Below are 15,375 nucleotides of genomic sequence, written 5' to 3' on the forward strand. Positions count from 1 at the left end.
GAAAGGCGAGCATGATTTGTCATATCGTCCGCTTAAGAACCATCCCATACAACCCTATCCCGGCCCACAAAAAAAAACCCGTCCTGCGGCCCAAAGGCACGATGATGGGATACAAAGCAATGCACATTCATTTTACCATTTCATCCATTCATAATATTTTTATTGCTACCAAAGTGTTATTGTTTCCGGTTCTGTCGCTACGGGGGGAGGCCTACAACAGGACGGTCCATGTGACCACGCTAATAAACCCGGCCAAAAGAGTTACGACACGCTAGTAGAAAGTAAGCAAGACCTGCCGCTCCCCTCCTTAAGCTTATGCAAAGGAACGAACAAGAACGAAACCGAAAGGAAAAACATTAATAATAATACTACCGAGGGTCTTTACCTTATCCGTGCCGTTCCGTTCCGCGACCGTCCGGTTGTTTCCGGCTAGCGCACGACGACGACGGCTTCGAGCCTTCCTACAGAGAGAGTGTGGCAGCTCGTTAACCACCCCAACCCCCAGCGTGCATTGGATGCAGTTTTTTTGCACTGATTTACACGCGCCCAGTTTGCTAGAGCTTAAGGGGAGCTTTGGGTCCATCTTCCACTGCACGTCACGAACTTTTGTGCTTCTCGTGCCGGCAAGCGGCTAACGACCGAGAGCGTTAATTCCTCGTTGGCTGGAAGGGGCATGGAAGGGGTTTAGAATCATTCTTTTTGCACCTAACCGGACATGGTTCATTGTTGATGATTGTGTTAGGCAAAGGAAGGGAATTTTACATAGCAGTTGAGAGATTATGTGTATAAAAACACTAAACGAAGCAAAAAGAAACGGTTCAGTGTTTGATGCTTAGACATGCTCATAATGGTGCCTGAACACGCTCGATAATCGCGAGCATGAGCAAGGGTTAATAATTATCCATTTGTTTGCTCATGGGAAAGGATTGTTTTGAAGTGATCATTTGCGCAATTGATTGCTTAATTTCATACAATGTTCTTCTACAGCACCATCTCCCTCTGCTCAATCTTGACTTTGAGCCAGAAAAATTGGAGACCATGCATCGGCACACTTAGAAAATATAATGAGAAAGCAATAAGATAATGCCTCTACAATATTAATTCACTGTAAAAACAATTACATTGCCGTTTGTTTCTTGTTACATCGCACTTATCAAATTAGATAATTAAGCTACAAGCTGCCATGGTCCTTACTCCCTTTCTTATCAGTCAACTCAACAGTAATCTCCATCCATGCCAAATCCCACACAACGCCATCTTTATAACAATGTTTCCTTACTTTCCATACAACAGTTAATTAAATGGATAAAGCAAAACCAACCACAAGAAGAAGAAAAAGAAGCAGAACCATTCACAAACACTAACAAGTGGCTTTTCTGCACTTTTAATTATCTACTCCCGCAGAGAGCGCCGCGTCCGGACGTAGCCGGATGTTTCACCGACCGCCCCGCCCTCCCCGTCAACAGCTGGCCCGGCCGGGACCAACCCGCCCCCTATGGGGAAGTGTGCCTCGAAGCAGCCAGCTCCCGGACTGAACGAATTTGGAAGCGCACCGTACCTTGCCATCTGCAGCGAAGATGACATCCTCTACATCAATGTGGTAAGTCCTCGGGGAGGTACCATACCATCCTCCTATCCTTTAACCCGCTCTTCATCCACTTCCCCGCGGGGTCGCCGGATTCTCAAGCCCGGGACCTCGGATTAGCTCTCGGAAACAAGCGCGCCCGGTAATTGCTTTTGGCGGAAGCTCACGAGCTCGCTCCCATTTCGGTCACTCATTAGCATGCAGCTTCACACAGCGCAACCATTCGCACGCATTATGCGTTCGGCATTTTGTTACAATGTCGCATGTGCGCCGTTGGCAGGGTTTGGACAAAAACCTGAGCAACGAGACGATTTCAACCCTCGGTTGCGTTCCAACTATCCGTCATATGGCATTCCGAGCTCATCACTTATTCATAGTTAAGGCACCCGCTTCCCTCCCAACGGGCGGTCCTATTCCGGAAGCAGTTTGTAATGGACAAAAGCATGACATTTCCTATTGCTAGATAAGGCATTCGACTGACCGGCCGACGGCGTGTACTAACCGTGTGTAACCATCGCCCATCAAGAAGCGTGCATTTCAATTCAATTTCAATCAGCTACCTGCAACGAAGAAAGAGAATTAAGTTTCATAATTCAAGTCCCCACCTACCACCGTATCTTACCACTGCGTCTCTCTACTAATTTCGTGGCCAGCTACTTTCGCCCACCCACCCACCCGAAGGTGGATGGCATTATTGCATAAAAATCATTGCGGTGTGCCGCACAAATAGCATTCGCAACCACAAAAGCCACATTCCGAAGATGACCTTGGTTGGTTGGCTTCAGCTTTCATCCCTTCTCGCCCGGGAATCGGCTGGTGTGAAGTCTTAATTTTAAGCCTTGCCTTGTGCCGGGTGCGGCTTGAAATTCGTCTCGCAACGGTTTCACTCTCCGGCCCCCACCTCCGACCGCCGTGTGAGTGGGTGGGTTGCTGCTGCATTAGCTGTGGTTTTCTGAGCTACCGTGACCGTCGTCCGGACATTTCCACTGTTTTTCTTTTTTCTTTCACACCTCGCGGCATACCCAAACCCAAAGGCGGTTCGCGCGATTCCGGGCGTTTGTGAATCAAAGCGACGAACGACGACGAACGAACAAGCGAAATTAAAATTCATTGAAAATTGGCGGTTTCGATTGCACGTAATTGAAAATTATACGCTGTTAACGGATTAACCGCCCACCAGAGAGAGAGAGAGGCGTGAGAAAAGCTCCGTGACCGTGGCTTTGCAACATATTCGGCAGCGTCCATTTCACCGTCCGAGAGATGCGTTTGCTTCTTCGAGGGGCCGTGTTGTCGTGTTTGTGGTAATTAATTTAATTTCGCTTTCAATTAACATACATTATCTTCTGCGCTATGATGAAATGCATCTTTGCTTATTACACAAATGCTTCTCTTACAAAGCTCAAAATACAGGAGATTACTCATAAAAAATAAGGTAACATTAATTAAACATCTGTAACAGTAAATAACCTATTGCGAACACGGAAATAGCATATTTTTTAATTGTCCTTTGAGCTCTACAATAAACAAAAACCTTCAACAGCGCAGTAAATGTAATTGTCTTATTATTTTAAAAAAATTTGAAATCTTCAACAAACAACGTATTAAATTATTATTCTTCAACATAGAGTTGACAAGAACGCACACAAAAACAGATCGGTTTTATTGAAGGAACGCGACGTTTGAATGAGCAGCAACTCACACCGATGCTACAACCAGAAACAAACGAAATAATTGATGACAAATGAAAAAAAATAGAGAAAATGAATTCAATTGATGGGAAATGGGAAATAGAGAAATCAGATTCCATCAAAACCTCAAATGATTTGCTCCCCGTTGCATTTACATCTGAAGGCGTTTTCCGACCGATGCTCTATCTCTTACAGCAAAATTACGCCACGTGCGTACATACTGCTTGTAGCCGTTGTCCTGCGCGGTGCCACTCGTTTGCGCCGGTGACGCCGGTGCTGATACGGGCAGCAGCGCCGGCTCACCGTTCGAATCGTCGCTAGTGTACGGAGACACTGGTGCCGAACGGCACTCCGCCTTTGCGGCCCGAATGCGCCATTGCAAGCGCTTCTGGAAGCGTTTCTTCTTGAGCGCTGCGTAGCAGGTCGGATCGATGCGCCAGTAGCAACCTTTCGCTGCCACATCGGTCATGCGCGGCACCTTGATGAAGTACCGATTCAGGCTCAAATTGTGGCGGATCGAATTCTGCCACCCATCCTGACGGTGCTGCCGAAAGAAGGGATAGTTTGCGCGCAGGTAGGCGTAGATTTCCGGCAGCGTGCACTGCTGCTGCGGTGAGGCTGTGATGGCTTGGATGATCAGCTGCGCATAGCTGTACGGTGGCTTGACAATTTCGATCGATTCAGTCGGCACGTAAGAGGCTGATGATTCGTTCTCGGACGCATCCGGAGGGGCTTCTAGCTGATGCTCTTCGGAGATGATAGGCGAACCGCTACCGGTACAATCCAATGGGACGTCCGGGATATCCACTTCCTTCGAATTGCCGGCCGGTGGTTCCGATTTGACGTTAGCAGCAAGCAAAAGCTTATCAATCGGAGTCATTATATCGGAGCCGATAGTCTGATTATTATCCACGTGTTCACTACCAATTGCATTATCCTGAGGCACCACATCGTTGACGCTGGCATCCTCAGTATGCTGTATGTTACAGCTCAAATCCACCGCTTCAGCGCTCGGTGCCGTAGGCCCGTTCATAACCATTACAACACCATCGTTTGCCGCGCTCTCAACAAGATTCTCGAAAAACACGGTCGTACTCGTGCTCGGAAATTTAAAGACGCAACTTTTCGGCACCATGTACGACAGGTCGCTCTGTGGCAGAAAAAGCTTATCCAGGTAAACCCCGTTCTTGCTTAACACCTCCAACGCGAATACGCCATTGGAGTAATGCAGAATAAAGTGTTTCCGCGAAATCAACTTATCCCTGGCTACCTGGAAATCCACGGCATTGTTCCGGCGGGCGCGTCCAACGACCACCCTGTGCCCGATGATAAGCACATTCTGGTCTCCGCAGATTAGACGCGCGAAGACCGCATACATGGGGGACATGATGACCGTATTGGAAGGTTGGTAGGCGTTTGCGCTACTATTGGCCACTATTCCGAACGGGAAGGATGGAGCATACTGATTGTTGTATGGAACTGGCACCGGAAGCTCATTGTTCGGATAGATCTGGTTGGTAGTAGACATCGTACGGTACAGTGCTGCAACGACCGAGACTAACGTAATATGCACAATAGTATTGCAAAAATAAGCACGCAAACTATCGCTTTCGTACAAACCTTGTATAATGCTGCTAATGGAAGAATTACAATACCAGCATGTAGGGACGACACAAACACGACACAAGCGAATTGCAAAAAGAACGGTTTTCCAGAGAACACAACGCTTTCACGGGGGCAACGGATCAAAGTGCGCTGTTGGATTGACAGCAGCGCCGGCTGTGATTGTATTGGTGTCATCGGACTCCAAACGTCAGTTGGAGCTTTAAATTCAAATTTAGTGTTTGACGGTTGGGAAATCAAAATTCAAACCGTCCATTCATTTTGCTGTTGTTTTACAATGGAAAGAGTATGTTTATTGAATTAGAATACACTGAAATATTTCATATGAGTGTTTCGAGCTTGTGTGCTATAATTATGTGGCAAAAAAGAAACAAGAAATTAGAACAAGAGATTTTTGTAGACCACAACGAAAGCTTTCGGTAAGCCTTGCTTGACTTGTATTCAGCATTTCCCAAAGTCCCTGTTCCTACACTTTTATTCTGTTCTGCATGCTTGCCGATTGCTCACACTGCCTCACACCTAGATGTCAGTGCTAAAGGACATCAAACGTTGCGTTCAACTTTTCCTTTCCACGCCCAACGGCCATTTGCCGAACCACTTCCAACGCCTGCGCACACAGCCACAGGACAACAGAATCGACGCACAAATGTCTAGCACCAGCGTCAGCACAAACAACAACATTCCCTGCCGGGAGAAAGTCTTAGTCCAAATCCGCTCAATATTTACCGACCTCCGCCACTCACACACTTGCAGCGACACGCGCAAGCTCCAGTTTTCCAGAACATTTTCCACCCCAAGAAAATCCACACACACACACACGGTCGCTCGCACGCTCTCATTCTCTCGCGCGTTTGCTCCGATTTTCTTCCATCAACACGGGAGCACACACGACGGCGCACATACTTCCAGTTGAGGGAAAGCCGTAGGAAAAATTGATACTTCTGCAGTGGCTTCATTCTTGACGGTCGTGTGTGCAGGTGTTTTCATCGCGCGATTTTACCAGTGAAATAAGGCAGACTAGAGTTTGCTATTGCTAACACTATTTAACATTGAAACAGTGTATTGCGTGATTAGTGAAGACGGCAGGCATTATTGCTGCCCCGTTTTGTGCAAACCCCCCATCACCGCCAGTGAATGGAGATGTCTGGTCTGGACCAGCCTGCAATCGATAAATATTCACGTGATTCCAGTGGAAAGTGTCTACCCTTGCTGAGGGGAGCAGAAATAGCTGCCAAGTAGAAAACAGATACGTAGCAAAAGTTTGTCCGAAGCTGCGAAGTGCATATTTCCGTGAAGTACTCCCGCTGCCCGCTGTGACATCCTCCCACCTTCCCCTTTTAATTGCATTTCACACCACCTCGGGGGACACAACGCTGTCCCGGTGGTGCAATATATGAGTGAACCGTGTCCACCGGCAGCTGCAAACTCCGGGCGGCCCTAGAGCATCTTCGCTGTGCAGCTATGGATGAATGCCAGCATGAGCTCGACTTTGAGGAGCTAGAAAAACTGTGCAGACACACGCCGGAGGACGAACTGTCAGAAGCGGAAGCGGACCAGCTGGGTGAAACGGGCGGCACAGAGGAGGGAGGCGGAGCGGGCGAAAGGTTTAGAGATATGGTAAGCCCGATGGATCGATTTTATTTTCTCTCCCCGCCCCCCAGGGTCCTATCCTTCCTGGAGTACACTTCAATAGGTTGGTGGAGGGAATTTCCCCGGACGTAGTTGGGGTAGGTGCAGTGTAGGAGAGAGTCAAGATGGGGAGCACAGGATACGAAAGAAGAAGAAAAAATGGCCACCCTATCTCGGACGGAAATCGATTCTAAAAGTAGACACGTCATTTGTGCCCTCCCCACAGGACACAGGCGCCTACAATTTATCTTTCTCGTGAGAGTCACGTCGAGAGGCGTCTTATACATCCCCAGCATCATCTGTACGGCCGGAGAGCCCTTTTCTCAGCATGTCTGTGGGCGCGCTCGTCATCTCGTCACGATTATTGCCTTCAAATTCCTATTTTACTGCCGTTTCATTTCCCACAAGAAGCATGAAGAAGTTTATTCCAATCCCGTGGCTTGATTAATTCGTAATTATTCGTAATCGCCCATGGGTTTCATGGTAAGATGAAGGCCTTCAACTTCCTTACTGCAGCGCACCGAAGGTTACCACCAACCCAACACATCCAAAAGGGAGAGCGCGATGTAGCATGTGCTGCCTGTTATACGCATGCTCCTTCCATTTGTTTACGTCTGCAGTTGTCGGTAGAGTGTGCAGGTACGGTCAGCAGTCAAAGTTAGGCATCTTCTGGGTGCATGAATCAGTTATGACGGAAGAAACGATAACGGTTACGATAAGTACTCTCCACTCACGATGGTAATGAGATGTTAATGCCGAAGGTTAGTGTGGTTTAAGTAAGTGGCCTTGATGTAATCAGCGGTCAAATCTTGGCATCTACCACTTCCAATTCGAAGTGGAATGTAGGAGGGAATCTTCAAATGACGTTGAAGGCTGCTACCACCTCGAACCAACGTTTGCAGTCATGAAACGGCAACTTTCATCATAAAAAAAAAACAAACATTTAATTAATCGAGAAAGACACGTTTCCTCCCTTTAATAATAATACGCCTTACCGTGACTAACAGCACCTTTCACATGGATGCCGCAGTTGAAGTTCATGAACTTCAGCGCACTCGGAATGTTTGCCATCGTTTAGCCACTGCAACCATCGCCTTCGCCCTCGGTTATTGGCCTCGTTGCCGACCAGGTATTGGTATTGCGGAGGAAAAAACGGGCGTGAAAAGCCTGTGCAAAACCTGTGCCTGTGTGGAAGCGAGCGTCTAACGTGCTCTGCTGTCGTCGCATGTTCTGCTGCAGCGCGCCAGACAGACGCCTGGGCGCACATGCAACCCTTCCCCGGCGTCGCTTACCTACCCCGTTAATTATAGGTCTGCAGTGATGTCTGGGACTTGCGTTTGTATCATCAAATATGCAGCTTTTCTTTGTTTGAACTGCAAGGGGAACCACCATGGACGGGGGGTTGTATTGATTCGGTATTACTAACACTTTGACAGATTACGTGACATTTCGAATATCAACACTATCTATTGACATTTACAAGACAAGATTGGATTCGTCGCGCCTACGTCCTACGCAACGGTAAGCCCCGAAACCAACCTGAGAACATAGCGTCCTGTCCCCGCGAATGCCCTCAGGTCAAGCTGAAAGCCTACCCTCGTAACACGGCAAGCCACCCAAACATTAATCCACGCCGACCGAACGCGTAAAACCTAGTCCCCCCTGTCAGCCGAATGATGTCAAATGTGGCAAATGCGATAAACCTTACATAATAATTGGATTTCTCCGGTAATAAGACACGGTCTTGAGTCTTGAAGAAGTACCGTGGAGAAGGGAAAAGAGGTGCCAGTGGAAAGAGCTTCGTTCGTTCCGGACGTTTTCACATTTGGACAGATTTTTATACACAAATATTGCTCGCGTGTCCATAGCTAATCCAATGTGCTTTGAGCACGCCCCGTGCGCAGTTGGACAGAAATCGGCGAAAACACCGGCTGTCACCAAAGCCCACACACGGAACACGGGACACGAGGTTGACAAATTTCGTCCCTCGAAAACCGTCCACGGCACTATTCCATGGTTCGTTGCGCTTTCCGTCCGGGGCCGGTCGTTGCAATTTATTTCCCTTTTGTCAATCCGGGCGCCCCCTGGGCTGTTGGCGTGCTTTTGCTGCTATAAAGTACCTTCAGTCGCGCGTGGTGTTGTCTTCTCCGCAATCGCGTTCGCAAAAAACAGCGCAACAGCGGTGCTGGCGTGGATCTTAACTTTCGATTTTCGACAAAACGGCTTCCCCTTTCGCTCGGTTCTCGGTCCAAACGTCGATGCACCAAATCTCCGGGAAACCGGGCCAGAGAAAGTCACGATTTAGCAGCATACAATAATAAAAAATAAATAAAGAAACAAGCATAGCCCCTTCGGTACCGAAAATTGGAACCGAACCGGCGAACGTGGCGGGGTGCGGCAAAAAGGGTCCAAAATCGAAAATTGGTTCAATTGGCTCAAAATTTACTTTGCTGCAGAGCATATAATTTTACCCAAAATTATTCCTTTCTCTCTCTCTGGTACACGTGCACTCTTTTGCCGCAGCAGCAACATACGCCAGAAAGCTGCGTGATGGGAAGCTGTGGGCGACGAACCCTAAGACCACGTGCACGTTGCTTTTAATTTACTTTTGATTGTGTGGCACACAAAAAAAAACTTAATATTATTAATACGATTGATATCTACAATTCAAGAAAAAAAAACATTTACTTTCAAAATTCGAAACCATGCAAAAATTCACACGCAATGCATGCAAGCTAAACGGCACCAGACGCTGCGCCGAAGCGGCCCTATTGATTTCATTTCATTTTTGCTGATAAAATTGATGTTTCTTTCCCCTTAGTTTCTTCTCTCAAGCCCCTATTATACGGCGTCTACCGACTTCTATCGCAAGCTACATCGTACACCACCGGTACGCAATCGATTCGCGTGTTGCTTCGCCATTTCGAGCGATCTAGCTGCGGTACATCCCTATGTGTGCGATGTTTTGTGTTAGATCACGGAGGGGAAAAGATAAATATTAAAACACGTAAAAAAGGGCAAAGTGTTGGCAAAAAAAACCTGAACCCGTTGACGGCTGTTTGCCAATGCTGGGATATTATTTTCTACATGAACAACAATCGATTTACCAGACACTGGGGGAGTCGAGATCCACTCTTTGATTGCACCAGCATAAGCAAGAAATAGGAACGGGGTTGTTTGGTGCCAGATCGTAGACCCTACAGGGTCAAAAGAGAACCGGAGCGAGACGGATAATGGCAAAGTGCTTTGAGGCGCTAGGATAATTGAAGCAAACACTAAACGTACAGCAGTACCCCTGTGCCATGGATGCCATGAGCCAGTGTGGCGCAAAGCATGTTGTTACCATTCCACGATCTGCTCCTAACCTGATGCTGGGTGTTTGTGGTGCAGCAGCAAAAAAAGGGGGAAATGGAACCTCCTGTAACAGCGCTTAAACCGTTTGGAGCAATGAAAGGTTAATAACAGGTTAATTTCATCCATCCCATTCAATTTCCCATAAGAGCATAAGATGGTTGGTATGTTGGCTACGATGCCACGCTGCTCGGCCTATTGTGCATTATTGCACCGAGTTGGCACATAATTGGATAACCCCGCAATGAAGATAAACGGATCTACTTTTCACAAACAGCACAATCGTCTCCACCGAGAAAGGGCTTGCGAGTGAGTTCAATAAAAAAAAACAAACACACACACCCTTCCAATAAAAGCGTCTTTTGGGGTGGAACATTATGTAAGCTTTATCGTGCGGTAGTCGTCTTTCGTCTTGGGTTTCGGTGTTGTGTTTGTTGAAACGTTGATGAAACGATGCGCATGTTGTGCAACGAACCAAACTGCGTACAGCACTAGAATTTGATGTTTAATAGCTGCTATAATACGTTGATTAGATGCTTAAATTGCAACGCAAATCTGCACCATGTCATGGCGTTTTGGCATTCACTGAGCTTTAGAATACTCAATCCCGGTTTGGCAAACGCCCAAAAGGCACCGAAATCAATGCCCCTGAATGTCAAAGCAAGGAGAAATGGTTTGTATTCGCCACTGCAGCCCCTCAAAAGGGAACGGTTTGACGGTAGTGAAAGGTCGTAAAATGGATTATCCGAATAAAAAAGCCATTTCACTTCTTCTCTTGTTTTGGGTCATCCTCTTGGTTCATTACGTTGGACGAACTGATGTTGTTTCAATTTTGAAAGAGTTAATTTTCCCTTTTTTGTGTGTGTGTTTCCTCGAAAAGGCGCTTCATCAATCTTCCCACTTAATAAGCCCAACATAAACGCTCATAATGCTAAAGAAATGCTTCCCCTCTCGTTGGCGTGGCGTTCGCTCCATTAACAAGACTACCTATCTTTAGACCTTTCTCCATCGAAAGTCTTTCACAAAAAAAACGTGCCAAAAATCATCTCGCTCTTCCATTAAACGGCGCTCCAAACAACGTCCGTTCGCCGTTTGCTTGTACTTGTACGCGGTCATAATGCCAGAAATGTGCGACTTCCGTCTTCTTTCTCCGGGATAGCTCCCGTCATCATTTACGCGGCCAACTGTTTCACCTTCACCTGTGCACTTCGGTTTGCAGATCGTTCGTTCGCAGGGCACCTGAAAACATGGCTGTCCCACATTCGCTGCATACAACCACCGGCCAACCTTTCACTGGTTGGAATTGGTGCGCGTTGTGGTTCAATAAGAACAGTTACAAAAAATGGTACCAAAGTCGTGGTTAAACACCCTTTTCCGGTACACACTATTATCGCACCCGCGGGCTAATGCTGTGGCGTTAGCTTGGCCCGCGATAATGTAAAAGAGATTAACACCGGAGGGTGGAGAGAGGAAACAGAAAAAACAAGACCAATACTGCAATTTCCGAGTCTGCCTGGAAGACACCCGCAGGTCAAACTCGTGTGTCGGAAGCTCCCTTTCTGCCAGTACACCAAAGGCCCATGAGATGGGTGGAAAACACACAAATGGCCCCGCCCCAGAGTAAATCGGATCGCTTTACCGGGGTAGGTCATGCTTTCGTACATAACCACGTGGCTTAAGGCGGAGGCATGTGTACAACAGGCTGATGGTGGCATGTTAAAGCCCAACATGCCCATTAGGCATGGGGTTCAAACGTTCAAACCGTTTAGTGGCGTCCGGTTAGGCGGTTTGACTAGTTCTCGTTAGCTAAATGAAAGCATACAAATACCACAGCCAATGTTGTTACTATTCATTTCTCCGATCGCAAAATACAATTCAATTTGTTGGTTTATCGCGTTAAGAGGCGAATCAAAAGCTACCAAACAAGCTGGTATGGTGCTAAAGGTTAAATCGTTGCAGTGTTGCATGCACGTTCCACCTCAAAATGTAAAGAAACCAGAGCTTTTTGATTGCCTCACGGGTTGGGGGTTAGGCATTTCAAAGTTGAAGGTTGTTTCATGTTTGTTCGACTTTAATGGAAAACACACACACACACACACACACACACACACACACACACACACACACACACACACACAGGCGCGCGGGCACGAGCGCAGAAAGTTCCTCTTCCTTTGCTGGCCCGCCGCATGGAACGGGGTTAGTAACGAGCCGTACGCAAATGTTTACATTGGAATGGATGGCTTGGAGTGTGGCCTTGACAGTGGAGCTTCGGTCAACATGCAAGCAGCGCACAACGATGGGTCGATTTTTTTTTATGTTTTGCTTCTCCTTCGACTAGTGCCCACCCAAACCCCTGTGGGAAAGCGAAAAAGTTTTGAGAGCCCAAAACGTTTTACGTGCAATTTTGATCCCAAGCTGTGGGGAGGTTGATTCAGTGGTGCTGAAGCAAAAAAAAAATGTGGAAAAAAGATTTATGTTACGCTTTAATCTTGCCTACCTTTTTGAAAAACGAAAATTAATGTGTCCACCGTACAGAAACGGCTGCTCTCCTTTCCCGCCAATGTCGCAATGTTAGTAAACAAACCGTCAACACCCATTGCGATTTGACAGCTCCACTCAACCGAGCTGTCAGGCACGTAGACTAATTTTTAATCCACTGTAATCCCCCTCCCCAAACAAATAAACACTTTAAAATTTTACCATAAATCTTTTACCGTTTTGTTCTCCCTCTCTCTCTCTCTCTTGCACAGGGCCAATCGGAGAGCAAGAAAGCGTCGAAGAAAGCGGCCACCGACACTGGCCTGCACACCAAGGGGACGGCTATGTCGTTTGGCTTCAAGAAGCACAAGGTGCATCAGGCAACCACCGGCAGCAACGGTACGATCGGCACAACCGGAAACAACAAATTGCCACCGGGTGCGGTCACACATACCGGCGACGGTGGTGGTGGTGGTGTCGGTGCCAGCGCAGAACCAGTCCCGGGAGCGGTCACTAATCAGATCAAGAAGTTCAGCCACAGTAACCACAACAACAACAACAATAATAATAACAACAACAACAGCAATAATGCGACACTGGAAAGGGAGAAAGCGGAAAGGGAGCTGGTGCAGGCCACCGTCATCTCGAACCCGGGCGTCGATGCGGCATTTAGCGACAACAACGGAAATAGCGGTAAGTGTGCGGAGGGGGTGTTTGTTGTTTCCACTCAAGATAAATAACGTTAGCAACAGACAGAAGACGCAGACACACAATTAGAAGACAAGTATCAAATGTCAATCAAATGGTTCGGGTCAACGACATCATTGACTGACAGGTTGTTGTTAGTATTCCCAGTTCAGCCCCAGGCAGCTGTTAGATTCTGTTTTGGACCATTCCTGCGCTTCCACGCATTTCTCTTAGCTGAACAGTAGTAGAACTAGCAGCTAGAACTGATTCCGAATGTCAAACGCTTTCCTCATCGCACTGTTTGGATGTTCGTTCAATCAGATCATTTCCTTCGGTAATAGACGGCTACTTCCAACCTTCCTTGAACACGTGTTTTCAAACCCCTCAGTTGCGTGTCTTGTCCGTACTTAGAATATAACATTTCCCATTCTTGCCCTCTTGCTTGCCCCACAGGATCGGTAGAGTCGGTGGACGACACGAGCGGTGGTGTGATGGGCCCCGGCCGAACCACGGCCGCCACCGGCCGTTCCACACCGCGGCTCCAACCCGCCAAGAAGGACAGCAACGGGGCGCCGTACCGCAGCAATCGGTTCGGCTTCCGCACCAACAACATCGTCCGGCCGGCATCGGTCGGGCTGCAGCCCCGGGTGGCCAACGATTTTGACAAACATTCCTCCACCGCTACCAACACCAACAACAACAACAACATCCACGCCCATAACAACAACAATAACAACGTGTACGTCGTTAACGACAAGCGCCGCTCGAAGAGCGCCTCCTCGGCGGCCAGCGCACGCACAACCTTTACGCCGCTGCCGGGCACAACAGCGGCGGCGGCTGCAACCGGAACCGGCGGGAATGGGGCGATCCTGCTGCACCAGCACGCGTACGGTGGGGGTGCAACTGCGCTGCATCGTCCGCTGCCGAAATACCAGGCGCCGAGTACGAAAATAGCCCACCCCACCGTGCCGGACTCCAACAGTGGTGCCGGTGGGACTTATCAACATCAGATGACGAAATGCAACCAGGGAGAGCATAAAAATACTCAGCATTCCGGTACCGGGGCGAAGCAGACGGCCCAGCAGCATCAGTATACGCACGGCAGCGAAGCCGGCCAGAACGCACCAAGCGGTGGTGGTCTATGGTAAGTACGTTAGAACTGGTTGCGTGTTAGCACTGTGTAAAGGGAACTATTTATGTGAACTTTGGCTGTAAACAGCGTGCCAACCATCTGCGTCACGCGTCCGTTCCGAATTTGCGTGTGTTTGGCATGCTTCCTTGCCGAAAGAGACAGTACAAGCCAGCAGAATGATACATTTATTAATAGCTTCACTCTAACCATCGTTGTGTTTTCGTTTGCAGTGCAAAACCACCACTGACTGGCAATGGGCATACGGCCGGCGGCACCACTACATCGGCCAAACTAGGTCAGGAGGCGGCCACAACGGCCAGCAAGTTTACGCTGCACACGTCCAGCCTGCCGAAACCGCAGTACCCGGTGTCGATCTCACTGACCGGTACTACCGCCGGGCCCGCCGCCGCCGCCAGCTCGCGCTACACGATGGACACGAAGGGTGCCAAGCATGCGGTCAACGTGAGTCGCAAAGAGTTCGCCAACACGAACGTGACCGGGGCGCCCGCGCTCGAGGACACGACCACCACGACGACCAGCAGCATCCGGATGCCGCGGCAGCGCTACCGCAACCTGGAGATGGTGATGAGCGGCCGGCACAAGTTCGAGGTGCGCGATCTGGAAGCGCTAACGACGGAACCGATCGTACCGCTGCCGCTGCCGGAGCTGCCGAGTGCGTTCTGCAGCACGGGCAACCAGCGAACGGCACCGCTCAGCGGGCTGATCCGCTCGACCGAGCTGAATGCCAGTGCCAATGCGTCCGCCCTGCACGACGATATCGACATCAACGATAACCGGTACGAGCAGGCCGAGCCGGGCGCGGCAGAGGAGCAAGTGACACCGACGGCACCGGACAGCGAAGGGCAGAAGGAAAGCCTCGAGGAGGAAAAGCTACTGCGCGATAACAACTCGTCGGAAAAGAGTCTGATCAAGGGCGGCGCGATGAAGGAGCTGATGGAGAGCTACGAGGAAAGCAAGAGCTCGACGCCGAGCTGCTCGCGCGCTTCCTGGTTCACGGCCGGTGAGGCACTGGCCGCGAAAGACTTTGGCATCCGCAGCCTAACGAGCAGCGTGGAGAGCAGCACATCGAGGCAGACCGATTCGATGCCCGGCAGCGCACAGGACGAGCAGGAAGAGGAGGACATCAGCTCCGTCACCATTACGGCGGGCAATCCTTCGGCGTTCTGTAAGTTTTGCTA

The 15,375-nt window shown here is 49.0% G+C and overlaps 2 protein-coding genes across 16 annotated transcripts in view; one reads left to right on the forward strand and one right to left on the reverse strand.

Annotated features, from left to right (window-relative positions):
- LOC120898043 overlaps positions 1 to 15,375 on the forward strand; it is an 84,431-nt gene that overhangs the window by 47,276 nt on the left and 21,780 nt on the right. For 6 of the 14 annotated variants that reach the window (XM_040303366.1, XM_040303365.1, XM_040303368.1 and 3 more), the window contains 4 exons: positions 1,405 to 1,600; positions 12,630 to 13,050; positions 13,498 to 14,188; positions 14,407 to 15,362. In XM_040303366.1, coding sequence (XP_040159300.1) covers positions 1,496 to 1,600; positions 12,630 to 13,050; positions 13,498 to 14,188; positions 14,407 to 15,362 — 2,173 coding nt within the window. In that variant the 5' untranslated portion in view covers positions 1,405 to 1,495. Of the gene's footprint in view, positions 1 to 1,404; positions 1,601 to 5,805; positions 6,514 to 12,629; positions 13,051 to 13,219; positions 13,379 to 13,497; positions 14,189 to 14,406; positions 15,363 to 15,375 lie in introns of those variants that run through there. The other 8 variants (XM_040303373.1, XM_040303375.1, XM_040303376.1 and 5 more) reach the window with 5 other exon arrangements.
- On the reverse strand, positions 3,185 to 5,036 carry LOC120898045 (forkhead box protein K2-like). Of its 2 annotated transcripts, none has more exons than XM_040303377.1 (2): positions 4,894 to 5,036; positions 3,185 to 4,815 (listed from the first exon to the last, which is right to left on the reverse strand). In XM_040303377.1, exon 2 carries the CDS (start codon positions 4,799 to 4,801, stop codon positions 3,425 to 3,427), a length of 1,377 nt encoding a protein of 458 aa, XP_040159311.1. In that variant the 5' UTR covers positions 4,802 to 4,815; positions 4,894 to 5,036; the 3' UTR covers positions 3,185 to 3,424. The 2 variants fall into 2 exon arrangements, with proteins under 2 accessions (XP_040159311.1, XP_040159312.1); XM_040303378.1 differs by having other exon boundaries at positions 3,185 to 4,830.

The sequence above is a fragment of the Anopheles arabiensis genome, chromosome 2 (genome assembly GCF_016920715.1).
Source record: "Anopheles arabiensis isolate DONGOLA chromosome 2, AaraD3, whole genome shotgun sequence".
Taxonomy (NCBI): domain Eukaryota; kingdom Metazoa; phylum Arthropoda; class Insecta; order Diptera; family Culicidae; genus Anopheles; species Anopheles arabiensis.

Bases quoted from the DNA above. Each gene is read 5' to 3' on its own strand.
- LOC120898045 (XM_040303377.1), bottom strand. From the start codon at position 4,801: ATGTCTACTACCAACCAGATCTATCCGAACAATGAGCTTCCGGTGCCA.